The sequence below is a fragment of the Gobius niger genome (assembly GCF_951799975.1).
Source record: "Gobius niger genome assembly, chromosome: 14".
Classification (NCBI taxonomy): domain Eukaryota; kingdom Metazoa; phylum Chordata; class Actinopteri; order Gobiiformes; family Gobiidae; genus Gobius; species Gobius niger.
The window spans coordinates 968424-995014 of NC_136865.1; the positions used below are offsets into that span (position 1 = coordinate 968424).

Consider the following 26591-nt stretch of genomic DNA (forward strand, 5'->3'; position numbering starts at 1 on the left):
ATGGCGGAGCTCCGGCGGCAGCTGAAGAGACGCTTCTTGGAGGCGCTGCAGGCCGACAACGCGGGGCAGGTGCGGCAGATCCTAGACACGGGTCGGCTGGATATCGACACCGTGCTGGACGTGGACGATCCCAGCATGCTACTGGCCTCCTACAAACAGGGTCAGTTTGAGCTGTAGGGCTGCTGTAGACCTGGGTTAGTACTGGTTGTGTCCTTTAGTTTTATCTGAAGCTATCCCACGGCCAACAAAAGAACCTTCCTCAGTGTATGGATGAATTGGAATCTTATCCAAACAGTAAACTATTTGTAGGCCTAATGTTGTAATTAAAAACAAAAAAGTTTTTTTAAGTTATTGCGCAGAACGAGCCCATAGCCTCTGCCCTGTTTCAATACAACTTGAAGCCTGTGCAAAGATGTTCCACTTTCGAGCAATAACTGCAGCTCAGTGCAGACAGACTCTAATGAAGTGGTTGTAAAGTGTGTGCTTAAAGTCATAATAATGGCTGTCTGTTTTCCCTGTCAGACTGATTTGACAAATATATAAGACATACGTTACAAAACAGCAAGCAATACAGCAGGATGACAAACAGGACGAGGAATTATCCTAACTTCACATTCACATACAACACTGGTAAGTTTGTGTCATGGAGGGCTCATTTTTAACCTGATACTGTGTAGGACAGTGAGTTCTCGAGTGCTTGTTGCTCACAAATTCCGCGAGAATTCAGCTTGCAGGCAAGGTTAGTGTCTAAAAGTTAGGAATGAGTTCATCCAAAAACAAAATGTACTGCTCCAACTTTCATTGTCTGGAAATAAAAATAACAAAGTAGGTTCAGGGCCCTCAGCCTTCTTTAAAACCGGATCTGTTAGTGTCATGCTGCATGCCTCAATCACATCTCTGACCTACAGAATGTTTAACTCAACATACATCAGAATACTTTATTTTTCCATTTGGGAAATCATTTGCTGCTTCTCCAATAAATATCAAAAACAATAAACAGAATTAATTAAAAGAAAATAAATTCAGAGTTTAGTGTGAATAGGTCAGAGTCTCTCAGAGAGAAGAGAGAGAGGAGCTCCTGTAGAGTGTCCAGAGCGATGCGCAGAGGGTGAAGGGAGTTCCCCAGGATGGACCTGATCTTCTGCAAGATCCTGTCCATTATACTTTTAAGTGAGTCCATCATCTCCTCTCTGCCCCCTGCAGGGTACTGGCTGCCCGGGCACAAGCTGGAGAAGTCTTGGGCCATGGCTCTGCACGTGTGTGTCATGTACAACTCTCTGGAGTGTGCAGTCCTGCTGATCCAGGAGGGGGCAGCACTGAACAAGATGCCTAATGGGAAGACCCCCCTGCATGTGGCGTGTGAGGTGTCCAACCCCGCGTGTGCAGCTCTTCTGTTGGATCACGGAGCCCGCATCAACACCCGGTCCCTGAGCGGACACACCCCGCTGCACTACTGCATCACCCCCCAGTCTGTGGCCTGCGCTCGCCTGCTCATCCTCAAAGGTCAGTGCAACAGACTGATGGCCAATAGGAAACAAAAATAAATAAATTGTAATATACTTTTTTCCCATCAAAGTTTCAATTGGAGTTTTTTGAGTAATCTTTGAATTTCTGTCATGATACACTGCACCTGACAAAGTTCTGTTGTCTCAGGGGCTCACGTGAACGTGGTAAGCAGTGACCACGACGAGGTGACCCCCCTCCATGCTGCCGCGCGGTTCGGGGTTCCAGAGCTTGTTGAGCTGTACTTGTCACACGGAGCCCAGGTGGATGTGAAAAACTCTGCCCAGGAGACGCCACTCATGACTGCAGTCTTCTGGGGCTACAACTCCCGAGAACAGACCTACAGCCAGGAGCACCAGTTGGTCTGCAGGCTGCTGCTGGACCACAACGCAGGTCAGACCAGAGGTCCAGTCTGAAATGAAATGCTTCTGATTAGGAATTGGAGTCCAACTGTACACTCTGGACTGTTAGAGCCAGGATATTTGAACACAAAGAAAGAAAAATACATTTTGGGGAATACTTGGAAAGGGTTGGGTTGGTAGGTTCACCCTGTTCATACACTGAACAAATTCATAGGGTGAACTCAAAGACAAAACGTTTTCTAAAAACACATTTCTTTCTAATATTGTTCACAAATCTGTCTAAATCTGAGCTGGTGAGCACTTCTCCTTTGCCGAGATAAGCCATCCCAGTTCACAGGCATGGCATGATAAGTTACAATTGAAGGACATTCTGAAATGTCCAGTTTTACACACAACACAATGACGCAATGTCCACTAGAGCTGAAGTAAAGAAATTAACATTCAAAGCACGGACCATTGAATGTTAATTTCTTTACTGATTCAGAGAATTGGCAGTATATCCAATCGTAGACCACACGTAGCCACACCAGACCAAAAACCTCCACGTCCAGCATGTTCACCTTCAAGATTGTCTGAGACCAGACACAGAGCTGCAACAATGACTTTGTATAACCAAAGAATTTCTACCCAAAAGGTTAGGAACTGTCTCAGGGAAGTTCTGCTTCTCGTCTTCATCTGGGCCGAACCAAGTGGGCTGATGTTCACATTCGATAACATCTGGCACGATGGAGTGGCCATTTTCATCATTGCAACACCAAGGGCCGAACCACACTGTAGCCAAAAGTAAAGAATCATTATCTGCAAATGTTAATGTTTTTCTTTTTGAGCGCTTTGCATCATAATGCAATACTACCAAAAAGAGCCTGATCAACAGTTTACAGACCACAGTTCTTAATACTATGTGTAATAGTAGGAGCCGTCTGCGGTATTACTCCGCCCGTCAGCTGGGGGCGCTGTATAAAAGGGCACAGTCTACCTGCGTTCGACCTTTGACCTCTTGTTCTTCCGTGTCTGCCTGGTGTGGAGGTGGTGCAGCCTAAGGCTCTCGTGAGCAGGTAAAAGCAAATTCCCGTAGTATAACTTGACAAATCTAATAATTGTTAGCTCTAATCCGAGCCCTGTGTTTGGTGCAGCTATGGGTCTGGGGTGCGCTTCAGGCGCAGTGCGAGATGGCGGTGCTGTAGGTGGGAGGTGTGGTTCCCCACGGGCCAGTACGCGAAGCATGACGTCCCCACGAGTATGACTCCAAAAGCAGTATGTGCTTTGCACATGTGTGAAGTAAACCAGGGTAGGTTTAGTAGCTAACTTGTGGATTTTGTTTAGAACACGAAGTGAACCATCTCGAACCTACAGAAACGACAACCATTGCTGCTTTGTTCATGGGACGGAAAAGAAGCGAAGAGTGTCTACATAATGTGTGTGAACTGTGAAACAACGAGAAACGTGAGAAGCGGTGTGCCAATGAATGGACTTTGCCCACTTGTTTACCTTTTTTTTTGACACAAACTGAAACAACTGAACTGGAACTGAGGATGAAACTTAATTTATAAACCTGAAAATAAATTGGATAAAATTATTGGAACGACTTGCCTTTTCAATGAACGAACCTGTGGTCCTTTTCTTTTAATGTGGTACATGTGTTAAGCTAAAGCCTTCCACTCTGTCACATATGTATTAACCCCTTTAACATCAATGACAGCTTGGATTCTTTTGTGGATGGGCCTCTCCACTTTTCCTCTATCATTCTTTAATAACATGGTGCATTCATCCTCAAATGAGTTCTGACCAAGTTCCCTGAAGCTCACACATCCCCAAACATCAGTGATCCACCTCCGTGTTTCACGGTAGGAATGGTGCACCTTTCATCATGGGCCTTGTTGACTCCTCCTAATGTAACGTTTGTGGTTGTGGCCAAAAAGTCCCATTTTGGTTTCATCATTCAAAATGACATTGAATCAGAAATGTTGAGGCTTGTCTCTGTGCTGTTTGGCATATTGTACGCAGATACTTTGTGATATTTGCAAAGTAATGTCTTTCTTCTGGCAAATGGGCCATGCAGCCAATTTTTCATCAAGCGCCTCCACTGATTTTGTTTTATGGAGCCCTGTATTTCAGCTGAAGTTATCTCTTGTTTTTTCTTTGGTCTAACTGACTGAGGAAAGGATTTTATTTCTTCATTGCTAAAGAAAGACCAAAAATCCATAACCGGATTTTCCACTTCTTAATTCCACTGCTGATTAAAGCAGAACTAAGTAACTCATGCCCCTAGAGGCCACAAGCCTGTTAGCTTCCTCTTGATCCTCGTGATTCTATTTGGGTGTATTGCCCCTCCGACCCGGAAAAGAGGGACTACGGACATGATTTATTTAGGTTAACAAGTTACTTGGTTCATCTTTAAAGGAATAGGCCACCGTTTTTACATACTCAGACATGTTCTTACCTTAGACGAGCTGATGCGTAACTGTCTGGTCTTTTCTGCTTGTTGATCTTAGTTGATCAGCAGAGTGACCTGAGTGACAATCAGGAGATTGCAAATCAGGGAATTGAAGTCGTAAATTTATATAGTAGTCATCTGATGAAAGATGTTTATTTAGTGTACTTTTGATAAAGATGTTTTGTTTTTAGCCTCTGTGCTATATATACTTGGCTGTTCTGTCAAACTTGCAGACACTCCTTCGATGCCATCATGATCTCCTTTTGGGTTAATAAAGGCTTTAAGAATTACTTTGCTTCTTAGAATTATTTGTTAGCCATAACATCCATAAGACCAAGATCACCAGGGTTGATCAGGGTCATTTTAGCGGTTTCTTTAATCATTATGATTTAAAAAGAGTAAACTCAGTTGTTTGACGATAAATGGCTTCACACAACCACTAACTATGAGTGGTGTTATCATTCATATTTGCTGAAAAATAGTCAAAAATTCAAACATTCTGCCAGAGTATGTAAACTTTTGAGCACAACTGCATTGCGGTGTGACGGGGTTCTTGATTGGACTTGGGTTGGAATCTTGTAACGTGCACGGTGGAATTTTGAATTTGAACTTCAATGTAGAGCGTACAGGAGAAGCATGAGTAATGTTTCCCAAATGTGAACACACGCAAAGCAACGGCCAATAGCGGAGCAATATACACACAGAAAAATACCATAGCCCTTTTTATTCTCTATCATAACAGCGGCACAAACAAGTAAGTAATGGTCACAGGCCCCATTACTCAGCCAACATTATATTAAAAAAGTTCACATGAACCACTTTTCCCACCTCAGAAACAGGGGTGGTAAACTTTGGTACTTCCTGAATGCTGTTTCTGTTTCAGACCCAAATGCACAGGAGGAGGACCATAAGACGGCCCTGCACAAAGCGGCGTGGAGCTGTGACTGGGTACTCATTCACATGCTGCTGGAGTCAGGAGCAGACCCCAGAGCCATGGACATTAACGGGTGCTCCCCCCTGCACTACCTGCTCGAGGTTACCTCAGTCCGGCCAAATGCTGAGCCCGAGAGATGCTTCCAATTACTGCTCAACTACAACGCCGCCCGCTTCTACCCCCCACAGTTCCACAAGGTACTCCCCCACAGGTACTGCCCACAGTTCCACAAGGTACTCCCTAAAAGGTACATACGTAGCTTGCCGCCGCCATGTGTGGGGTGAATGTAAAATAAAGTCCAGTAGATCTCAAAAAACAATGTCTGATCGCTCATACTTTGATGAGTATATCTGGATCTTTGGAACTACATCTTGGACATATCTATATCTATATCTATGTCTATATATCTCACTATATATATATATATATATATATATATATATATATATATATATATATATATCCAGCACATAACTGCAGGGTATAAGATGCTGCAGGGAAAGCTTACATGGAGCGCCATAACCAAGTGGCTGGTATAGTGTACAGGAACATCTGTGCAGAGTGTGGGCTGGAAACCCCAAGGTCAAAGTGGGAAACACCTCCAAAGGTGGTAGAGAATGACCGAGCCAAGATCCTGTGGGACTTCCAGATACAGACGGACAAAATGGTAATGGCGAACCAACCGGACATTGTGGTGGTGACAAAGAGCAGAGGAGTCGTTGTGGTCGACATAGCAATACCAAGCGACTTCAACATCAGGAAAAAGGAACACGAGAAACTAGAGAAACACCAGGGGCTCAGAGAAGAGCTGGAGAAAACCTGGAGGGTGAAGGCATCAGTGGTATCCGTGGTCGTTGGGGCACTCGGGGCAGTGACCCCCAAACTGGAGGAGTGGCTCCAGCAGATCCCAGGAAATACATCAGACATCTCGGTCCAGAAAAGTGCAGTTCTAGGAACAGCAAAGATACTGCGCAGAACCCTCAAGCTCCCAGGCCGACGGTAGAGGACCCGAGCAGGAGGAAAAAGAGACCGCCCGCGGAGGGTGAGGTAGAGTTTTTTATTTTATTTTATATATATATATATTTTTTTTTTTTTTATTTTATTTATTTTTTTCATGTAAAAATGTAAGGAAATAAATAAATGCTGCATAAAATGCATTTAGAACAGGGCACAGTAAACTTAAAAAATACAATAATTTGAACTAAAATTAATAAAACATATTTGTAAATAAATAATACACTAAATAAGACGAATGTTAACATTTTACAATAAAAAGACATAGATTGACACAATCAATCAGGAGTACAGATAATGTTATTGTATATTAGCGCCTGGTCAAACATATGATCAATATATGTATTATTTTTTTAACCTTAAATGGCTGACCAAGGCAAACAAGGATTTTTATATCATCGCAGACACTTGGCATGACTTTCACAAAAAGGACTTTTGCGGAGCCTCCATGGGATTGAGCGGGCCGCGGTTAGAAGGTAGCCTGAGGAGGCAGGAGTTTGTCACATCATGGACCAAAGCAGGAGCATAACATCGCAGCAGCTGCACATTTGTAGGACTTGTAATGGAGTATTCGTCCCTCGAAGGCAGCAGAAGGCTTTAGTAAAAGTCATTTTGCAGAGAAATGTTATTGGAGATTTTGGAAAACTTCAGAAAACTCTCGGCAAGTTCCGTTGTTGGCTGTAAATAGTGTGCCGTTCATCTGTTATAGGATTATATGGGGATGTTTTGGTGTTGAATAGACATGCAAAAAGTAAAAAATGCTTTGAATAGACACTCTAAATGTGCACTAAAAAGGCGTGTCATATACAGTACATGCATTTTAGTGAGAACACGTTAGGGGTCCTCTGCTAAGGGATGACCGCAGCAGGAGCTTGGTTTGCATTGCCAGCACTAAGTCAGACCTGTTCCTAGTGCATGTTGGTCTCCACCAGTGCTGCCCTGTGTTACTCGGAGGGTTTTTGGGGATCAAATCTTCAGCACGCTGTGGGGCAGATTGCAGCCGAGTGAGAAGCGGCCGGGATGAGAATCAGCACCTCCAAATCCAAGGCCATGGTTCTCCACCGGAAAGAGGTGCTTCCCCTCTCCAGGTCGGGTGATGCGGTCGCTGTATCGGACTGTTGTGGTGAAGAGGGGGCTCAGTCAGGAGGCAAAGCTCTCGATTAACCAGTTGTTCTACGTTCCCACCCACACCTATGGTCATGAGATTTGGGTAATGACCAAAAGGACAAGATTGTGTCCTTGAAGTTCTCGGGCATCGGATTGTCCCACCGCTGGAGGGACAATCTCTCTAAGCTGGCCTGGTGTCGCCTCAGGCCCCCCCAGAACAGCTGGAGGGGGTAAATGGTCACATTTATATAGCGCTAGGCACTCAAAGGGCTTTGCATCAAGGAACCACTCACCCATTCACTCTCTCACTCACACACTAGTGTACGCACACACTGGAGGTCAGGTGGGTGAAGTGTCTGACCGACAGTTCTCCGGAAACCTTGATCCATATTAGCTTTTCCTGAGAAACATTCATGAGTGAGGCCCAGTGTCTGTCTGTTCCAGGTGCTGCAGGCGTGCCATGGACAGCCTCGCATTATTGAAGTTATGGCCAACTCCTATGAGTGCCTCAAACCAAGCAAGAAGTGGAGACCTTCGATTCCAGATGAGTCATACCAGGTACAAGCTGAAAAATACAGGTCCTGAGTCTGATTCCCTGGCCAGGTGGGGCTTTATGTGTGGAGTTTGCATGTCGTCCATGTGTCTGGGTAGGTTTCTTCAAGGGGATCCCCCCATTAACTAAGAATATATAATTATTTGATATATATTTTTTAAAACATCAGTTAGGCTCGGGCCATAAACTTAACCCAACATCAGGAACACACTATCCAGAATGATCGCCTCTGCATTTTTTATACATTGGGGTATGTTGTGTCAGGTTTAGTTAAGCTAAGCTAGTAACCAGACTGGCGTCCGGCCGCCGGGTGAGCTGCTGGGTAACCAGACCGGCTTCTTCCTGTACCCCAGACACACAATAGGCCCAATTGGCCCATCTTCTAAAGCATCACAAAAGATCCCAGGCGCGGTCTTTTCGCACCGAAAAGACAATAGGCCCCAAATAGCCCATCTTCTCAACATCACAAAGATCTCCTTCTGCCTCCTCCGCCACCCTGATGCATTGGCAGGAAAAGCGCCTTTTGGTTGCCGGCATTTACATCTCCAAATGTATTACCATTTCTATGTGCTTCTGTGCTTCCCTTTGCTGTGTGACCTACTGTATATAACCTGTCCAGACACTAGGCTTTGCCAGAGCTGACCATGGACTGGCGCTGTGTGAAACCTTTCTGCATGCATAATAAACCTTTCTGCATGGATAATAAACCTTTCTGCATGCATAATAAACCTTTCTGCATGCATAATAAACCTTTCTGCATGCATAATAAACCTTTCAGCATGGATAATAAACCTTCTGCATGGATAATAAACCTTTCTGCATGCATAATAAACCTTTCTGCATGCATAATAAACCTTTCTGCATGCATAATAAACCTTTCTGCATGCATAATAAACCTTTCTGCATGCATAATAAACCTTTCTGCATGGATAATAAACCTTTCTGCATGCATAATAAACCTTTCTGCATGCATAATAAACCTCACAGTTTGACTAGACAACATCTCTTAAGCTTTATTAAGTAAGAAAATCCACAACAGGGAACCAGTCTGGGCCCCACTCCCACGTGCGCTGCTTGTGAAAACTCAAATTGTTTTTGGGCTTGGAGTGTTTGCTGATGTCTCTCTCTCTCCCTCCACTGCAGCTGTACTGGAGCTTTTATGACTCACTCTTCTCCGTGTGCTCCAACCCTCCCCGAAGCCTGCTCCACCTGTGCCGCTGTGCCATCCGCTCAGCCCTGGGGGGTCACTGCCAAAGGGGGGTGAAACGACTGCCACTGCCCACCACCATCAAGAGCTACCTCCTGCTGGACCCAGAGGGCCGACTGTACTGAGCAGCGGGAACAGCACTTTTACAGTGGTCCAACTGGACATTTTTAGCGAGCTTTCTCCCTTAGAGGTAGGGCTACTTCTGTGAATACTTAGTTGAGACAATAGAAATGTCACAGAAAGTTTTGAATCAGAACGGAAAAATACTTCTTTCTCATTCTGCTGAATGCAAAGAAGAGCATTTGACTTTGCACAGCCCTCTGTACTAGTCGCTCAAGAATGTTGATCATTTATTTGTTGCACCGTGGAGCTGGACCTGGGCTCCAGCTGAGCTGAGGTCCCCAAATGTTGCACTCGATATTGTGTGTTGTGTTTCGACACGTTGGTCGATCCAAAACACGGATAACATTTGTTTGTGGGGAACTGCTGAGACTAAGAATGGTCTGCAGAGTACAGGAACACATGTTTTTATTTTCTAGCCGTTTTTGTTACAACACCTCCCCTCTTCTCCAGTGCAAAGAAAGAAAGAAAAGAGCATCGGTTGGATTATTCATCTGAAATTCAAAATATATAACTTTATTGTATCTTAATGAGAGCAAATGTTCCACCTACACAGTATCATTGTAATCTGAGTGAGCGTGCTGGTTGTTCGTGCATGGACAGGGACATTCACGGTCACTGAGGAATACATGTTAAACTAAACTAAAAGGAAAAGTCTTCTTGATAGCAAACATAAAAAACATCAATGTAAACCAATAAAGAATAGGAGAGGTGAACGGGCTTCTTTTGCTTGTATTTTGAAATATTCTTTGTATAATTTCATGGTTTGGGGGAATAATCGTTAGACATGTAGGATTAGCAAATCTTTGTCCCATAGAGACACAAAGATATTCAGGACTTTGTAGACTGATGGTGGCGCAGCAGTTAGCACTTGTGCCTCACAGTATGTCCCGTGTTCGATTCCCACCTGGACGGGGCCTTTCTGTGTAGAGTTCGCATGTTCTCCCCATGTCTGCAAAGGTTAGTGGTAAAAACATGTGCAATAGGTGAATCCTTCTGACCACCAGCCTGGCTCCAGATCATGGGGACGCTGGCAGCTCACTGCTCCTACAGGTCGCCCAGCAACATTGAGGATGGGTCAAATGCAGAGAACTCATTTCTCTACAGAGATTAATAAAGTATAACTTAACTGTATTCTGTACATTTTTCCAATGTTTTCAACTTTTTCACCTTTTTTTTCCAGGAGAAAAGACACACATGCATGTTTGCATTGAACATTGTCTTATGCCACTTATTCCTGCTTTAGGTTCATGAATCAATTCACTGCCATTCATGAGCGAAATGTTGAGATGAATGTTTCAAATCAAAACAGAGACGAGGAACAGGTTTTCAAAATTTGAATTGAAAAAAAACTTGAATCATCACAGAATAGTGTCATTATTAGGTTAAAGTTATTAGCACATGTGCTATGTAAGGGATAATGTATAGAACGCTGGTCATTATCGGGAAAATAAGCACCGACAGGGCGAACCGGACCCCGACGCGAAGCGGAGGGGTCTTGTTTCGCCCTGAAGGTGCTTATTTTCCCGATAATGACCAGCGTTCTATACATTATCCCGCTTATTATACGGCCATTTGCCAACTGAGAACACAACATAAACTTTGTACACTTTTATGAAGGTCGAAAGGTTTATTTAATGACTTCCGCGACAAATCGTTCCCAAAAGTTTGCGCGTTGCTAGGCAACATTTTGCTAGGCTAGAAGCAGCAAGGCTAGTAGCTAGCCTAGCTGCTAAGTTTAAGGCGCAGTTGGAGAGGAGAAATGGTGGTGAATCTCTGGGTAAGTTGAAAGTCAGACTCACGCTAACTTCACGAGCAATTCCCCCAACTTCTCTCGCAGTGACGGGGACAGATAGTGTCGCAACTACGTACGCGCGGAGTGATATGAAAGCACCAACTCCGTTGCCATTGGCAGCGGTCATTATTTTTCTCAGAGGTCCTTTATCAGAAAATAATGACCGGTAGAACGTTGGGAAATCCCATTCAAATCAACGGAGCGTTCTACTTACGTTATGAAGAGCCGTATAATAAAACACTTTAAACAATACATCTGGTTCATCCAATGTAATTGCTGTGTCCATATTAAATAAATGAATAATTGAAATGAAATGAAAGTTACTTTTTAATACAAGCTTCCACTGAGGCCGCCCCTCATGCCTCCTGGTCATCCCCCACTGATCGTGATGATGCAGTAAGAGTGTGTCGGTTCTCAAACACGACACACCTTTACCCAGTGCCCTTTGCTCAGTCACTTGTATGAAGGGCATTAAACAGTGATAAGCAGATAACGTTTTTTTTAATTTACTGTTCACTAAAAAGGAGCATGCCACAACAGAAAGTGTGATTAAGAATTTAGTAAAGATGAGATGATGATGATCACTGGGTGAGAATACAGTGGGTTGAAAAAGTATCTGTACCCCTTTAACCACTTAACTGCCACCTTTGGGTTAGGGTTACAGCCTACATGCCTCATTTGAAAGTCAAGATCTTCTAGTCTATGTGTGAGATCTGTGTGAGTGAAACACAACTAACGTTACATTTGCATTTACCTTTCAAAAGAGGCATCACACTGGCATGTTGGCTGGAAGCTCTCCAGTCAATGCGCTTGAGATTTGGAGGTAAATCATTGTTAACCCTCACCCTAAGGTGGCCGTTATGTGGTTCACTTTTCAACATTTTGCCAGTGGTTTGAAGTGGTTTGTCACTTGCACTATGATGTAAACCTGCACTGCTAACACTGACATTTTTTGTTATAATCTGTTTGTTTATTTACTGTTTATACTTTTGTCCCCCACCTCACATGTTCTGCACATTTGCGCAGAGTGTTTCTAAGAGCTGAATGTAAGAAGTAAATTTCTCTATGGGCTACATGCACAGTGACCCCACATGATTTCCACCTGGACAGTAAACCAGACGCTGTCCTTCCTGTCCGCTATCTCTTCCCATTAAAAAGGAGCAGGTCCCACAGAAATGAAGCAATAGCTCAAGATTTTGTAAAGAACAGCGAGTAAAGGTTTGGATGTGACTGGAGCAGGTTAGAAAATATTACATGAGACATAACAACTTCACTGGAGGAAACTCCGTGTTCATAACGGTGGATGTTTTTGTCTTGAGGCTAACGCGGCTAACGCGGCTAACACAAAATAAAAAATAAATCTAGCGCAAAGTTTTGAACGAGCCTGCACAAAAAAGGATCGTCCTGTTAGTAGTTTAAATAATATTTACTTGTTTAAATGTTATATTATCATTTTTCAACACTAGCCTTTAGCTCTAAGATAAAAGCTCCGCCCTTAAGACAGCTGGCGTTTCCTTTGGGGGCTGGATAAAACAATTCAAAGCCATTTTGGAGCACATATTCACCATAAAGTCCACAAAAAACACAAAGGGAAACATAACAGGGCTCTTGTGTGCACTTTCTTACCCACTCTCTCTTTATTACTCAAAACTACTTTCAGCCACCAAGCTATGACCCCAGATGGGTCAAAGCTTTTAACTGATTTATTCAAAAAAGTCTCTCAAGAAATTGTTTGAGATGGTCACCGGCCATTGGGTGTTGTGGGATGGCTTCCAACTTCCAGCTTTTAATATAAGCTTCAATTGAGGTCGCCCCTCATGCCTCCTGGTCGCCCACACTGATCGTGATGATACAGTGAGGTTGTGTCGGTTCTCAAATACGACACACCTTTACCCAGTGCCCTTTGCTCAGTCACTTGTATAAAGAGCATTAAACAGTGATAAGCAGATAAAGTTTTCTTATTTACTATTCACTAGCAAGGATTATGCCACAACAGAAGGTGTGATTAAGAATTTAGTAAAGATACGATGATGATGATGATGATGATGGCTGGGTGAGAATACACATATGAGTGGGTTGTAAAAGTATTCATACCCCTTTAACTGTTCGACATTTTGCCATGCCACAAACATCCACAAACAAAAATATATATATCATTGAAATTTCATAAAAGACACACACTAAGTGACACACAATTAGGGCTGGGTACCATTTTTCAGTACCGACTGAAAAGATCCAGTACACATTTTTTTACTGTTCCAATTTTCTGTACTTTTTCTCTCTAGACATTAATAAATAATCCGCAGTCAGTCTACAAATGCAACCTGAACTCATGAGCAGACAATGAGCTGCTTCAGCGCAATTGCAGATTTTTATTTAGAGCGAAGCAAGCTATAACTTGCGAACACTTAGTCATTATTAGAGATGGCAGAGTCGCGAACTTGTATCCGCGATCTTGTCCTTTCAGTCATTACCCAAATCTCATGACCAAAGGTGAGGGTGGGAACGTAGATTTTTTTCCCCCCTGACTCAGCTCCCTCTTCACCACAACAGTCCGATACAGCGACCACATCACTGCTGATGCACCGATCCGTCTATCGATCTCACGCTCCATCCGTCCCTCTCTGAGAATAAGTTAAGTTAAGTTATACTGCATTAATCTCTGTAGAGAAATGAGTTCTCTGCATTTGACCCGTCCTCAGTGTCGCCTGGCGACCTGTAGGAGCAGTGAGCTGCCAGCATGGGCCGGCGCTCGGGGACCCATCTCCATGATGTGGAGCCAGGCTGGTGGTCAGAAACACCTGGCTGGAGGATTCACCTATTGCACATATGTTTTATATAACCTACCACTAACCTATGCAGACATGGGGAGAACATGCAAACTCCACACAGAAAGGCCCCGTCCAGGTGGGAATCGAACCCGGGACTTTCGACCTGTGAGGCACAAGCACTAACTGCTGAGCCACCGTTAGATACCGCCACAGAGATACTTGAACTCCTCTCCTTGAGGTAAGGACTCCCACCCGACCTGTAGAGGGGAAGCACCTTTTTCCGGTGGAGAACCATGGCCTCAGATTTGGAGGTGCTGATCCTCATCCCGGCCGCTACACACTCGGCTGCAAACCGCCCCAGAGCAGCTGAAGGTCCTGGTTTGTTGAAGCCATCAGAACAACATCATCCGCAAACAGCAGAGATGAGATCCTGAGGCTCCCAAACCGGACACCCTCCGGCCCCTGGCTGCGCCTAGAAATTCTGTCCATAAAGGTAATGAACAGAACCGGTGACAAAGGGCAGCCCTGGCGGAGACCAACACGCACCGGGAACAGGTCTGACTTACTGCCGGCAATGCGAACCAAGCTCCTGCTGCGGTCATACAGGGAACGGACAGTCCTTAGCAGAGGGCCCCGGACCCCATACTCCCGGAGCACCCCCCACAGGGCACCACGAGGGACGCGGTCGAACACTTTCTCCAGATCCACAAAACACATGTGGACTGGTTGGGTGAACTCCCACGAACCCTCGAGCACCCGATGAAGGGTATAGAGCTGGTCCAGTGTGCCACGACCAGGACGAAAACCGCATTGTTCCTCCTGGATCCAAGGTTCAACTATCGGCCGGATCCTCCTCTCCAGCACCCCGGAGTAGACCTTACCGGGGAGGCTAAGGAGTGTGATTCCTCTGTAATTGGAACACACCCTCAGATCCCCCTTCTTAAAGAGAGGGACCACCACCCCCGTCTGCCAATCCAGGGGCACTGTCCCCGACCGCCACGCGATATTGCAGAGACGTGTCAGCCAAGACAGTCCTACAACATCCAGAGACTGAAGGTACTCAGGACGAATCTCATCCACCCCCGGAGCCTTGCCACCGAGGAGCTTTCAGACCACCTTGGTGACTTCAGCTTGGGCGAGTCCCCCTCTGAGTCCCTAGCCTCTGCTTCTTTATCGGAAGACATGGCAATGGGATTGAGGAGATCCTTGAAGTACTCCTTCCACCGCCCAACAACATCCCCAGTCGAGGTCAGCAGCCGCATCGACAATGGAGGAGAACATGGTCCACTCGGACTCCATGTCCGAGTGGACCATGGAGGTGGGAGTTGAAGATCAAGCAGCTGGTCACAGGAGTCCAAACTCATTAAAAGCCATGGTGATAGAATGCGTGCCCCAGGATTTTCGAGGAGGTGACCGATTAAAGGCCCTTTTACACTGTAAACATATTGGATACACACTCAATGCTATGTGTCTCCCGGACCTTAATGAGGAAACTGACTTTACCGTACCTGTAACTAACCCATGCATTTGGAGCCCAGTTGCACTGTTTGCCTGTGCTGAAAGCTTAGCCTCCTTCCCTCCTTTTATTTTGTGACATGTTCGCTCTGTTACATGTACTCCTTCTTTGTATACATAATGTATATGACTGTAAGCCACACTGTCCACAAGCAGGTTGTTTTTACTTGTGGTGGTTTTGGAGTCAGATTGGTTCCAAAATCATTATGATGCATCATATACTTCTTATATTTTTCTTCTATATAGCACCTTGTCTGGTCATGTGACCAGGTTTGTCGAGTGTCGCTGTCATAAATAATCACTGTGCACCTGTGTGGGTATGTGTCCTGATGAAGAGTGCCTCGATCCTTCTTTATTTAAATATGTTTTTGTTTGTGGACCATAGCGTGGCAAAATGTCAAAAAGTTAAAGGGGTACGGATACTTTTTCCAAGCAATGTATGTGAGGGGGTCCGTCTCAGGCATACCCAGCTCTTCAGGATCTCCCTCGGAGCAGAATGAGCACTGAAAGATTAAACTGACATACAGGGTGAAGTCGACAGTGTTGAATGTACAAAAAGGACGCCCGGGTTGATCCAGTGTAACAGACCAGAGTATACCCCCGATCTGGACTACACCCAGGGTTAAAGGGGCCTAGGCCATTTATACCCCCCAGGCCTGATTATACCCCCAATCACAACAGTTATGTTAAGTCATATAGCAATAATTATACAGTAGTTTAGGGTGATAGAGTGGGTTGTCCTTTAACTGGAAGGTTGGCAGTTCAATATTTGACACTGAGCTCAGTTAGCTCCGTCCATCGAGGGAAGATCACAAGCTAGCGCCGTCAATAAAATAAAATAAAAAACAAAAACGCAGAGGTGCACTGTCCATGGCTTATAGTAATTACGGTAATTCAAGGCAAACAATGACATGTGATGCAACACTAAAAGCTATAGGCCTATATTATGTTATTACCAATAGGCTACATGTTCACAGTTCAAATGTCAAAACAATGTCAAACATCATTTTTTCTTAATCACTTAATCTCTGAAAACAGTCATGCATTTTCCTTTCTTCTCTTTAATTATTATTATCATTATTATTATTACTTATTTATTTTATCACAAAATCTCGAATCTCTAATAAAAAAAAGTATTATTACTATATTATCATGATTATTATTAATTTTATTTTTAACAATAACCATTTTGAGCAAATAACAATAACATCTTGACATCTGTAAGATGGTGAAACGTTATACAGGTACATTCTTGCCCAGAGGGGTATTATATACCTCTAGGGTATAGTTTGCCCACGGCCAAAACTACCCCCGGGTTTAATCTGGGCGGGTAGGAGAGGTTGGCTGTGAGGAAAATGAGTGAAAATTGGTTGAGGTGTGGTCCTCCTCCAGAACCTAGTCAAAGAAAGATTCCATGTCTATAAATCAAGGGATAGAAACAGTAATATTAGTAAAGTGGATGTCTTTACTGAGCACACATCACATCATAACTGACCATCAGTGCCGGATGTTGTATGCACAAGCAAACATTCTGTCTCAGATATTCTCCTCTGTACTGAGCCCACTGCTCACCTCTGTACACCGCACATCGCCTGAATGATTCCAAGAATGCTGTGATTGTTTTGTTGACCAGTGTTGTGTGCAGTGCTGTACATTATACTCACAGCTGGGGAAACATTGGTATGACTCTTTTATCTGTGTCTTTTGATCTGGACCATGAGTCTATAATAAAGTTATTTATTTACTACACCACCACTGCACTTCACCTCCAAAGGAATGAATAGAAGAGTGAAGTCTGGCTGTTCAGTGGTAGCTTGTGACGTAAGCTTTAGGTGGGAGTATTACCAGTGTTTGGAATAATGGCATGTGCATCCTCGCAAGACCCTGAACCACAGCTGCCCGGGCAGGTGAGGAGTTTGCCTGGAGCTCCCTCCTGTGGCAGCGGAAATGACTTGGCAAAAGAAAACTTTGGGTTTAATTGTACAGCTTGCTTAGCAGCTTCATGCTGCTGTGATGAACACACTCATTTATCAAGACGGAGAAAAAATACAATATGCTAGTTTGTGAGCCTGTTGCCAGTACTAGGTAATAAAATATAAAATATAAATGAGAGAACGCTCATTCTACTTACTTTGCACATGAGCTAACACTCAGTAAATGATCCCCTTCGAGCACGGAAGTGTTTCGAAAATGTGTAAAAATGTTTTACAAATACACAATATAACCAAGAAGGTACAGATTGGAGCAAATCGGCAGATTACCAGAGAATTACTCCAAACTACGTGAATGAAGTGAAATACAGTGAACATTATCTTTTTGATGATGGAACATCACAATATAGTTTAAAAACAAACATTTTGCATAATGAAAGTACAATACAGCCTCCTTATAAAACTCACTAAACTCGTCTAAATAAATCATTAGCTTCACTCAAAATAAACAACAACCACTCAAGCACCCCTGGGTGTAAAGTTGGAACAGCCCACAGCACAGGCCCAAGAGTCTGCACTGGGAACTGCACTGGCACATATGTGGAAGGCTGACAGGCTGTAGCCTACTGGGCTTCCAGTAAAGTGGAGGGCTTTAGCAGCCCTCTTAGTTTTAGTCTTAATCTTTTGGACTGAAAGGCGTTTAGTTTTAGTCACATTTTAGTCATTTCTAAAGGTTTTAATCCAGTTTTAGTCGACGGAAACTCAAAAGGTTTTGTCTAGTTTTAGTCAAAATAGGGTTTAGTCAGGGTCTTTAAAAAAGTCATTAAATAGTAGCCTGACAAACCACACCCACCTCTTTCTGTGCGAAAGAAGGTGAGTCTGGCCACACATGGTAGACAAGTTGCTGATTGGCGGCTAAGGCTGAACCAATCACGACCGTCACAGAGAAATGACAAGGTTACGCCACTGGCTGCACCGCTATGTTGTAGTTCACTTAACATTAACATGAGCCAAACTAATCATGGATGAAGGAGTCGAGGATTTTGCCTGGCGTTCTCCGCGTGAGTTTATATTCACTTCATATTTGTTTAATTGGACACAGCTGTCGTCACTAATTGCTGATTGGTTTATTTCACTGACAATCTGTGCGCGTTAGGCCAATTTGCTGCCTATTTCAACAAATAAATATAGGTCAATAAGTATTAAAAATGGTAAGTGGATTCAGGTTGACAGGCTGAACGCAGCAGCGCCTTCCCTCACGTCTCTTCAAAGGCTTTTCCCAAACCATGCAGAAGTGACGGTTTTTGATAAGGGCGGCATTTATTCCAGTAGAATCACTGTGCAGCATCTTTAAACCACCAAGCCCATTATAAAGCTGCAAAGAGGGGCGGCTGCAGATCCACAACAGCAGATACACGCACATGCTTCCACACCCGCGTGGATATCAGCACAGAATCTATAGGAGGGCTGAGGCACTCCCTCAGAACAGCGGGACAGTTGAGGAAGGAAAAGACAGGTAGGAATAACAAAATCACTAACAGCCTGTTTGCCAGTTCAATGCAGTCCCTCCTTTGCACCTTTTGTCAGGACAGACTTGGAGAACAGCACTGTGAGCACAGCCTGCTGCTGTAGATGATCCAGCCTTTGATTCAAAGAAGTCTGGATCTCCTGCTTCTCTGAAACACTTTCAAACACAAACACTTATAAACACAAATCCTATTGATTCAAACAGCAATTCTAAAAATGAAATTTGGTCAGAATTTAGTTTACACTACCAAAAGTGCAAAACATATTGAATTGTTAAAAGTACGTGGCTATAGTTTGATGCCAGAGATTTGACCTGTTAAAGGAATAGGCCACCGTTTTTACATACTAAAATATGTTCTTACCTCACTTTAGTCGAGTTAATATATCCCCGTCTGGTCTTTGTCCGTGCGCTCACACATACGCAGCCTCTCCCATATGTCACATAGCTCCGAAAAAGCTCACGATAGAAGCTACCAAGCTCTTCCACGTGTTCCCTATTTAAATAAAGTTACGTGAAGTGTTTTCATGCGAAGTATATTTACACAGAAATGTAACATGTCGATTTTATAAGCAGATAAAAAGGGGTACTATATTGTGAGGCGTAATGATACGAGGAGTAAAACGTCCGCGCAGTAACTCCTAAAGGTTATTGACGGAAGTGAGCGGGGGAAGTCTTTAGGAGTTACTACGCGGACGCTGTGCTCCTCGTATCATTACGCCTCACAATATAGTCCCCCTTTTTATTTGCTTATAAAATCGACATGTTACATTTCTGTGTAAATATACTTAGCATGAAAACACTTCACGTAACTTTATTTAAATAGGGAACACGTGGAAGAGCTTGGTAGCTTCTATCGTGAGCTTTTTCGGAGCTATGTGACATATGGGAGAGGCTGCGTATGTGTGAGCGCACGGACAAAGACCAGACGGGGATATATTAACTCGACTAAAGTGACGTAAGAACATATCTTAGTATGTAAAAACGGTGGCCTATTCCTTTAAAGGCCCTATACCTGTTTTTTTTAGATTCCAATAAAAGAGGAATCTACAAAATGTAAATGTTCTTTGTGTCCAAACTCTTTCTAACTTTCCTGGGATGAGTTTATCGCTGCATTTCACAAAACCGTCACTTTTCACGGTCACTTTCACTGCAATGGTAGAAAACTCACTTGCAAGTTCATGAAATGTATATAAATGCTTTATAACTAGATGCACAGTGTTTGTATTCCCCATGTGTTTGCAATATACTAAAGGAGGACAAAACAAATGTGGGTCCATTATTAGAGAAAAAAAAGTGCCTTTACGTAGGTTTTGTGTGGACAGGAAAGTAAATATGACAATTGAAAAAGAGGGGAGTCAAATGAATTCTCAGAAAAAATGAGGTACTTTTGCATTTTGAGTGAGGGGCGGCGGAAAGAAGGCCAGAAGAGACCAGAACCAGAACCGCCACTGCCATGCAGCACTTTAAACATTCGTCATGAATAAAATGTAGGTCACTGCTACAAGAGGGAGCACACGTGTCTCTTTTTGCAGGTTAATACCGAGTTGGTGCAGACAGGAGTTTATCTGCTCTGTCTGAATTTTTTTATTTTATTTAACTTTCATTTAAAGAGGAAAGTCCCTCTGAGATTAAAAACCTCTAGCCAAGAGGCAGCAAAAGACACACAGTTACAATCGATTACAATCAATGAAGCATGAGCCCTGGCAATGCTTTCTCTGTCTCTGCTGCTCCACAGTTTAAGGCACCACTGTCTGTCACAGAAGTGCAAAAAATGTGTTTTCCTCCGGGGCGTGGGGCTGAACTTCCGAATTGTGACACAGGGTGGAGTGTCGCCACATGTCACTGCAACCCTTGGTGTGCGTGCTCTCATAGAAAATAATAGAGGCAGCTTTTTGCCAAAGCGTCTGGGTGTGCGTTACACAATAAGTGTATTATGGTGTTTCCCAAAAGTGGCCATTCTCCTCATCCTCTAATCATTGCATAGAGATTTATTAACGGCACCGTCTGCACATTTGTTCATCAGACCATGAAGATATAGGCTCAGTCTGGGGCGCAAGGGAAGGAGAGGGGCCCGTGTGACAGGGCCCCTCTTTGTCATGTGTCAGTGGTGTGTGGTGAGTCCGCCCAACCACTTTCTCACATTCACGCTGTGTCATGTTTTAGTCGCCAAAGGGCGGTTTTTAGCTCGTCACCGTTACATTAACGTGATTACAAAACATGTGTCAACAAAATGATTCCGTTATAGACGTCGATTTCAAGCGTTCTGTAGAAAAGTCAGCTTCAGTGGCGGCAAAGAAGTGATACAATGTAAAATGTCATGTGTCTAAAAGTAAATAAAGATGCCAGAGAAAAAGTATATTAGAAATAGTTCATCCTGGCATTTGGAGACTCCTGCAGCTTTTTGAGGCAGCCTTTGAGTGTGGTCTTCAGTCATAAACATGTCCACCCTGTGCTCTGGATCTCTGGCTCCCGGCTGGCTCTCACTTGCCCAGCTTCTTGGGGTCCTTGCTGGGCATGCACCAGTCGTCGGCCTCGATGCTGGCCTGGTAGTGCCGCAGGACGGACTTGTTGAAGACGGGAAGCCTCTCCACGGAGCTGGAGGACAGAGCCTGTCAAAGGATTGAAAACGTTACAGTTATGTCCATTATGTGTTGTGCTTGGTAATAATGTCAAACACATCTATATCACTGATTTACACTTTGTTGAAATATTGATCTAACACAAAAATATCCAGCAGTTTCACTTCCTGGTTATAGAAGCGAACTAACTCTAGGCTGCTCCCAACCCCCCCTAATCTATTTCCCCCCTGCACCTGAGGACATCTGTGGGCATCTCAATACAACATGTACATTATGAAGCCAACTTTTGGCCAATAGCATGTGTGGATCGATCACAACTGTGCAGTTGGTTGAGCGGGTCGTCTCATAATCGGAAGATTGAGGGTTAGAATCCCAGCTCCCGCAGATGCACATTGTCATTGTGTCCTTGGGCAAGACACTTCACCAACCTTTGGGCCTGGTGAAGGTAGGAACGCACTACAGTATATTACCATTTACAACACGGCTTTCTGAGATGTTCTCGCAGTTCTGCTCAGCTGACATACACAAACTAGGCAGAACAACTTCCTCCTCGTTGTTTCAATTAGGAGGGAAAAAAAAAGAACTAGGGCCATGTGTCTGTCTGAATATAGTGAGTGGTTTTACTCAGCGATGAAAGGATTAAAGCCTGTTCATACACCGCATTCCAAATGATTATGCAAATTGTATTTCAGTGTCAAAAAGGTTAAAAAAAATGTGTTTCAATGAAACTCATGGATGGTGTTGTGTCTCAGGGCTCCTTGAATCATTAATCTCAGACAGCTGTGATAATTAGTTTTCAGGTTAAGCCAAGTTAAGGGAAAAAGTGGATGTTCCACTTTATTAAGCAGATCATCATTTTCAAGCAATATGGGAAAGAAAAAGGGTCTCTCTGCTGATGAAAAGCGTGAAATAGTTGAATGCTTTGCATTTGCTTCGCTCAAATGTGCAATAATGATCTCTGTATCAGCTGCACTTTATTAACTCTGAGTGATCTTCTTGAACGCCGACTGTAACAAGTGAATTTCTCCTTTGTGAGATCAATAAAGGATTATCTTATCTTATCTTATTGTATTATCTTATCTTATCTTATCTTTGGTCTAGGTGTGAAAACCTTCGATATTTCATGAAAGATTAAGCGTAATCATCGAACTGATAAGAGATTTGTGGATGATTCAGACACACACAGGTTTGTGCAAATAAAGGCACAATGAGGATGGTTTCTGCCAGACAAATAAATTAGATTAAGAGAACAGCGGCTACAAAGCAGCAAACAGGTATTTGAAGCTGCTGGTGCCTCTGGAGTCTCCTGAACATCAAGGTGTAGGACCCTCCAGAGGCTGCAGTTGTGCATAAACCTTCTATCCGGCCTCCCCTAAACTGTTCACTGAAGCTGAAGCAGAAACGGCTGCAGTGGCTCAGAAATACATGAGGACTCATTTTCAAACAGTCTTGTTCACTGATGAGGCCGTGTGACCCTGGATAGTCAGATGGATGGAGTAGTGGATGGTTGGTGAATGGCCACCATGTCCCAACAAGGCTGTGAAGTCAGTAAGGAGGGGGCGGAGTCATGTTTTATGCCAGAATCATGGTGAAAGAGCTGGTCGGCCCCTTTGGAATCCCTGCACGTCTGAAAATTACCTTTGAAAAATATGTGGAGTTTCTGACTGACCACTGTCTTCTATGCTACAAAAATAAGAGCTGTGCTTTCCCGAACAAGATCATCTTCATCATGACAACGCACCATGTCCTGCTGTAAAGAAAACCTCTGCATCACTGGCTGCTATGGGCATAAAAGGAGAGAAACTCATGATGTGGACCCCCTCCTCCCCTGACCTCAACCCTATTGAGAACCTTGGGAGCCTCAACAAAAAAAACATCTATGAGGGTGGGAGGCAGTTTTCATCCAAACAGCAGCTCTGGGAGGTTATTCTAACATCCTGCAAAGAAATCCAAGCAGAAACTCTCCCAAAGCTCACAAGTTTAATGGATTTAAGAATTTTGAAGCTGCTCAAAGAAGGGCTCCTATGTTAAAATACTTGGCCTTTTACATTTTTTTGATTGAAATAGCTTTTTGATTTCAGTAAATATGACCTCCTAATGCTGAAAATTGAATAAATGACCATTTTCAGTTAATTACAAGCTTTAAAATGTATTGAAACGATGAGTTGCATAATAATTTGGAACAGTAGATTTTGAGGTTTTTATTATATTTATTTTTGAAAAACCACATTTAAATGATCCTCTACCAGTTAAAGACTTGAAAATTATGCTGACTCTCATTTGAGTTGACAGTTAAGAAAATCAGAGAAAAATGTCATTTGCATAATAATTGGAACGCGGTGTACTAACCCTTTTCCATTTTCCAACAAGGAGACCTGTTTGTGTTGGATACACTTAACTAGGATGATTATCAAATGATTTGCAGGATAAATAAATAAAATGAAAATTATGACCTATCACTGTCTTAGACGTGGAATAAACAAATCAGTCATACCAATCGTACTGTTGATTTATTCACACAGCTACAGAAACTTGAATGGAAAGATGTTTATTTCATGAGTTTAAATCCCTGCACACATACTGTGGTTCTGTTGTCCCAGCGTTACGAGATAAACACACCAGAAGCCAGCAGAATGAGCAACCCCAAACAGGAATACACAGGAAAATGTGCTACTTTGGACTCTGGATTAAAGCCAGTATAATGCAGGTCAGGCACACACTGACTAATGCTCATGATCACATTCACTGACTGCAGAAATCGAGGTCATGACAGAGAATTTTGGTACTTTCTGCTTGTCCCAGTAGCAGAGCTGAGAAATTGATACCCAATATTTAAATTTGTCTTTAAATATTGGTGCCCAATACAAGAGATGTGTAAGGCGGCATCCTTGTGAAGAAAGCAACCCCCCTGTATGTTTGTATGAAAAGTAAAACATAAAGACATGGGCAACAAAGCATACAAAAGACAGTGGATAATGAATCCCTTTGCATTGGCTGAACACACCTGGAGATAGATGACTGCGGATGTGCCGTGTCCCTCCATGGAATAGAGCTTCAGGTCTCCCTGAAAGTAGCGAGCGTAGAGACGAGAGATGGGCAGCCCATAGCCGAACCCAGCCTGGAAACACCACGGATATTTAAACAGAGGCTTTTGCCACCAGACATGTCACATGACTCTTCCCTGTGTGACGCTCCCATTCACAACACCTAATCCACACAAACACACGAACAATATTGCATACAGTGCTTTTGTAAAACACTTTTGGATAACCCTCTACATAATTAAGTAGGGATGCACCGATACCAATACCAGAATCTGCTTGTACTCATACGCGTACTCATTCATGAGGCCCGATACCAGAAACCGATACCATTTGACGTGCGGCCAGCGAACCTACGCAAGCAACAAACTGGAGAATTCTGCAGTGCAAATCCAATATTCCACATAGAGCTGACTTTATTACAGACTGCGCTCTCTAAATCTGAGTCTGTGCTGGATTTAACCAGAGCTTAATGTTGTTAGAGCTGCAGCGTCTGCAGTGTTTACAACATACAGGCTAACGTTGCTAACTCGCGTCTAGTAGTTTTGGCCATTCTGACAACGTTTTATGCCCAGGGGTTTATTCATCTGAAAAACTAACCCAGCGACTAAAAAGTCCTCAGAAAATCCAAATTAAAGACATACAGCATGTTTATATTGAGCCAAAATGAGCTGCAGCAGAACAATGAAAACGCTGTAGCTTCTCGCTAAGTTACTACAAACACACGAGAAAATCTACAGGAGCTGAAGTAAAGACGAAAAGAGACCATCTCAATACTTTTGTTAAATAAAAATACATAAATGAATAAAGCACAGGCATTGGAAGGTTTTGGACATGGACTTTTCTGTCTGATGGACAGTGCAATAAAAATAAAAAAATATATTGAATGAAGCGAGTACTTAAATCCAAGTACTCGTACTCGTATCGGTTTTAGAAAAAGTGGTATCGGTGCATCCCTATAATTAAGCAAAGCTTCCACAAAAGGCCCTTCTCATGTGACTAGGGCCTGACCGATATGTACTGTCGGCCGATATTAGAATATTTTCAATATCGGCTTTCAACCGATAAAAAAGCCGGGATCTCCGGGACCGAAAGTGATCGAGACTTCTGGACTTTACACGATCCAAGTTTAGTCACACAACATTCAACATGTCCATTTGCTAAGAGGATGAAAAGGGAACTATATAACTACGCCATCACTGTGTGGCACAGCGCACGCACTACCTCCTGCTGAAGGAGCCTCCAGCACATTGTGAGAGCAGTGGAGAAAGATCTGTGGAGCCCCTCTCCCTCCATTAAGGACATGTACTCCACCGTCTCACCCGCAAAGGTGACCCTACACACCCATCACACAGTCTCTTCAAGGTTATGCCTTCAGGGAAGGGACTGCGGAATCTTCCTATGTGCCAACATATATGGCACATAGGCCTACTACACTACCACAATTTAAGTAGAATCATTTGCTGACGGTCCCTAAAGTCTGACCGGCCATTAGTCTACAAGCGTTAGCCGCTTCCCTGTGGGCGTCTGTCGGCTTCACAGGCGCTGCAGCTCCCGCTCTGAATATCTGTCGATTATCCAACTAACTTCACCGCAGTGCCAGACCGGACATTATCATCAATCAGCCTATTTCTTTTAATAAACAACCTAAAGTAAACTAAACAGCAGAGTCTCACCAGGGGTGCGTTGCGGGAGTTGTCCATGTGCACAGGGCTGGGAGCTGTGGTATACATGTAGGAGAAGAGCCGCTCGATCTTCCTCAGAGGCACCCCACCTCCACGGTCAGACATCTGAAAATGCAAATACAGCTCAACTAACAGGGCCAGATCTTGTGTCTGGCGTGCATGTTCCCCCAGTCTGCCCTAGTTCCAACTGCATTTACTCTAAAGTTAAATGCTGCGGTTGGATTCACACTGACCCAAAAGTGCCGCTCTCGGGTCGAAAAGCCCCTTTAGGTTGACCTAACTAGAGCCTGTGTGAAAGCGCCCTATATATACTGAACTCACTGCACAGCAAAATTGGAATCTATGTAACCGGGGCCCGTTCATAAATCTGATGCCATTCCATCCAGGGCTGTGATCAAATCCAGATAACACCAGGCCTATTCAACTGGTGGCCCACTTGCTAGATTCAGCCAGGGAATGAAGCAGATCTAGAGCAGGATTGAAGCAGATCTAAGCCATGACTGAAGCTGATC

At 43.7% G+C, this 26591-nt stretch overlaps 2 protein-coding genes across 2 annotated transcripts in view; one reads left to right on the top strand and one right to left on the bottom strand.

The window, feature by feature from the left end:
- Positions 1 to 9239, top strand: asb4 (ankyrin repeat and SOCS box containing 4; the record flags this gene model as incomplete). Its single annotated transcript, XM_079571126.1, has 6 exons — positions 1 to 160; positions 1204 to 1503; positions 1654 to 1896; positions 5183 to 5430; positions 7799 to 7912; positions 9051 to 9239. The coding sequence occupies 6 exons, from the start codon at positions 1 to 3 to the stop codon at positions 9237 to 9239; spliced, it is 1254 nt and encodes a 417-aa protein (XP_079427252.1).
- Positions 9240 to 20835: 11596 nt separating this feature from the next.
- pdk4 (pyruvate dehydrogenase kinase, isozyme 4) overlaps positions 20836 to 26591 on the bottom strand; it is a 45894-nt gene continuing 40138 nt past the window's right edge. Inside the window, exons 9-11 of the mRNA XM_079570557.1 lie at positions 26071 to 26184; positions 24358 to 24471; positions 20836 to 21383 (exon numbers count right to left, since the gene is read on the bottom strand). Of these exons, the coding sequence (XP_079426683.1) occupies positions 21255 to 21383; positions 24358 to 24471; positions 26071 to 26184 (357 nt within the window). The 3' untranslated portion in view covers positions 20836 to 21254. The remainder of the gene's footprint in view (positions 21384 to 24357; positions 24472 to 26070; positions 26185 to 26591) is intronic.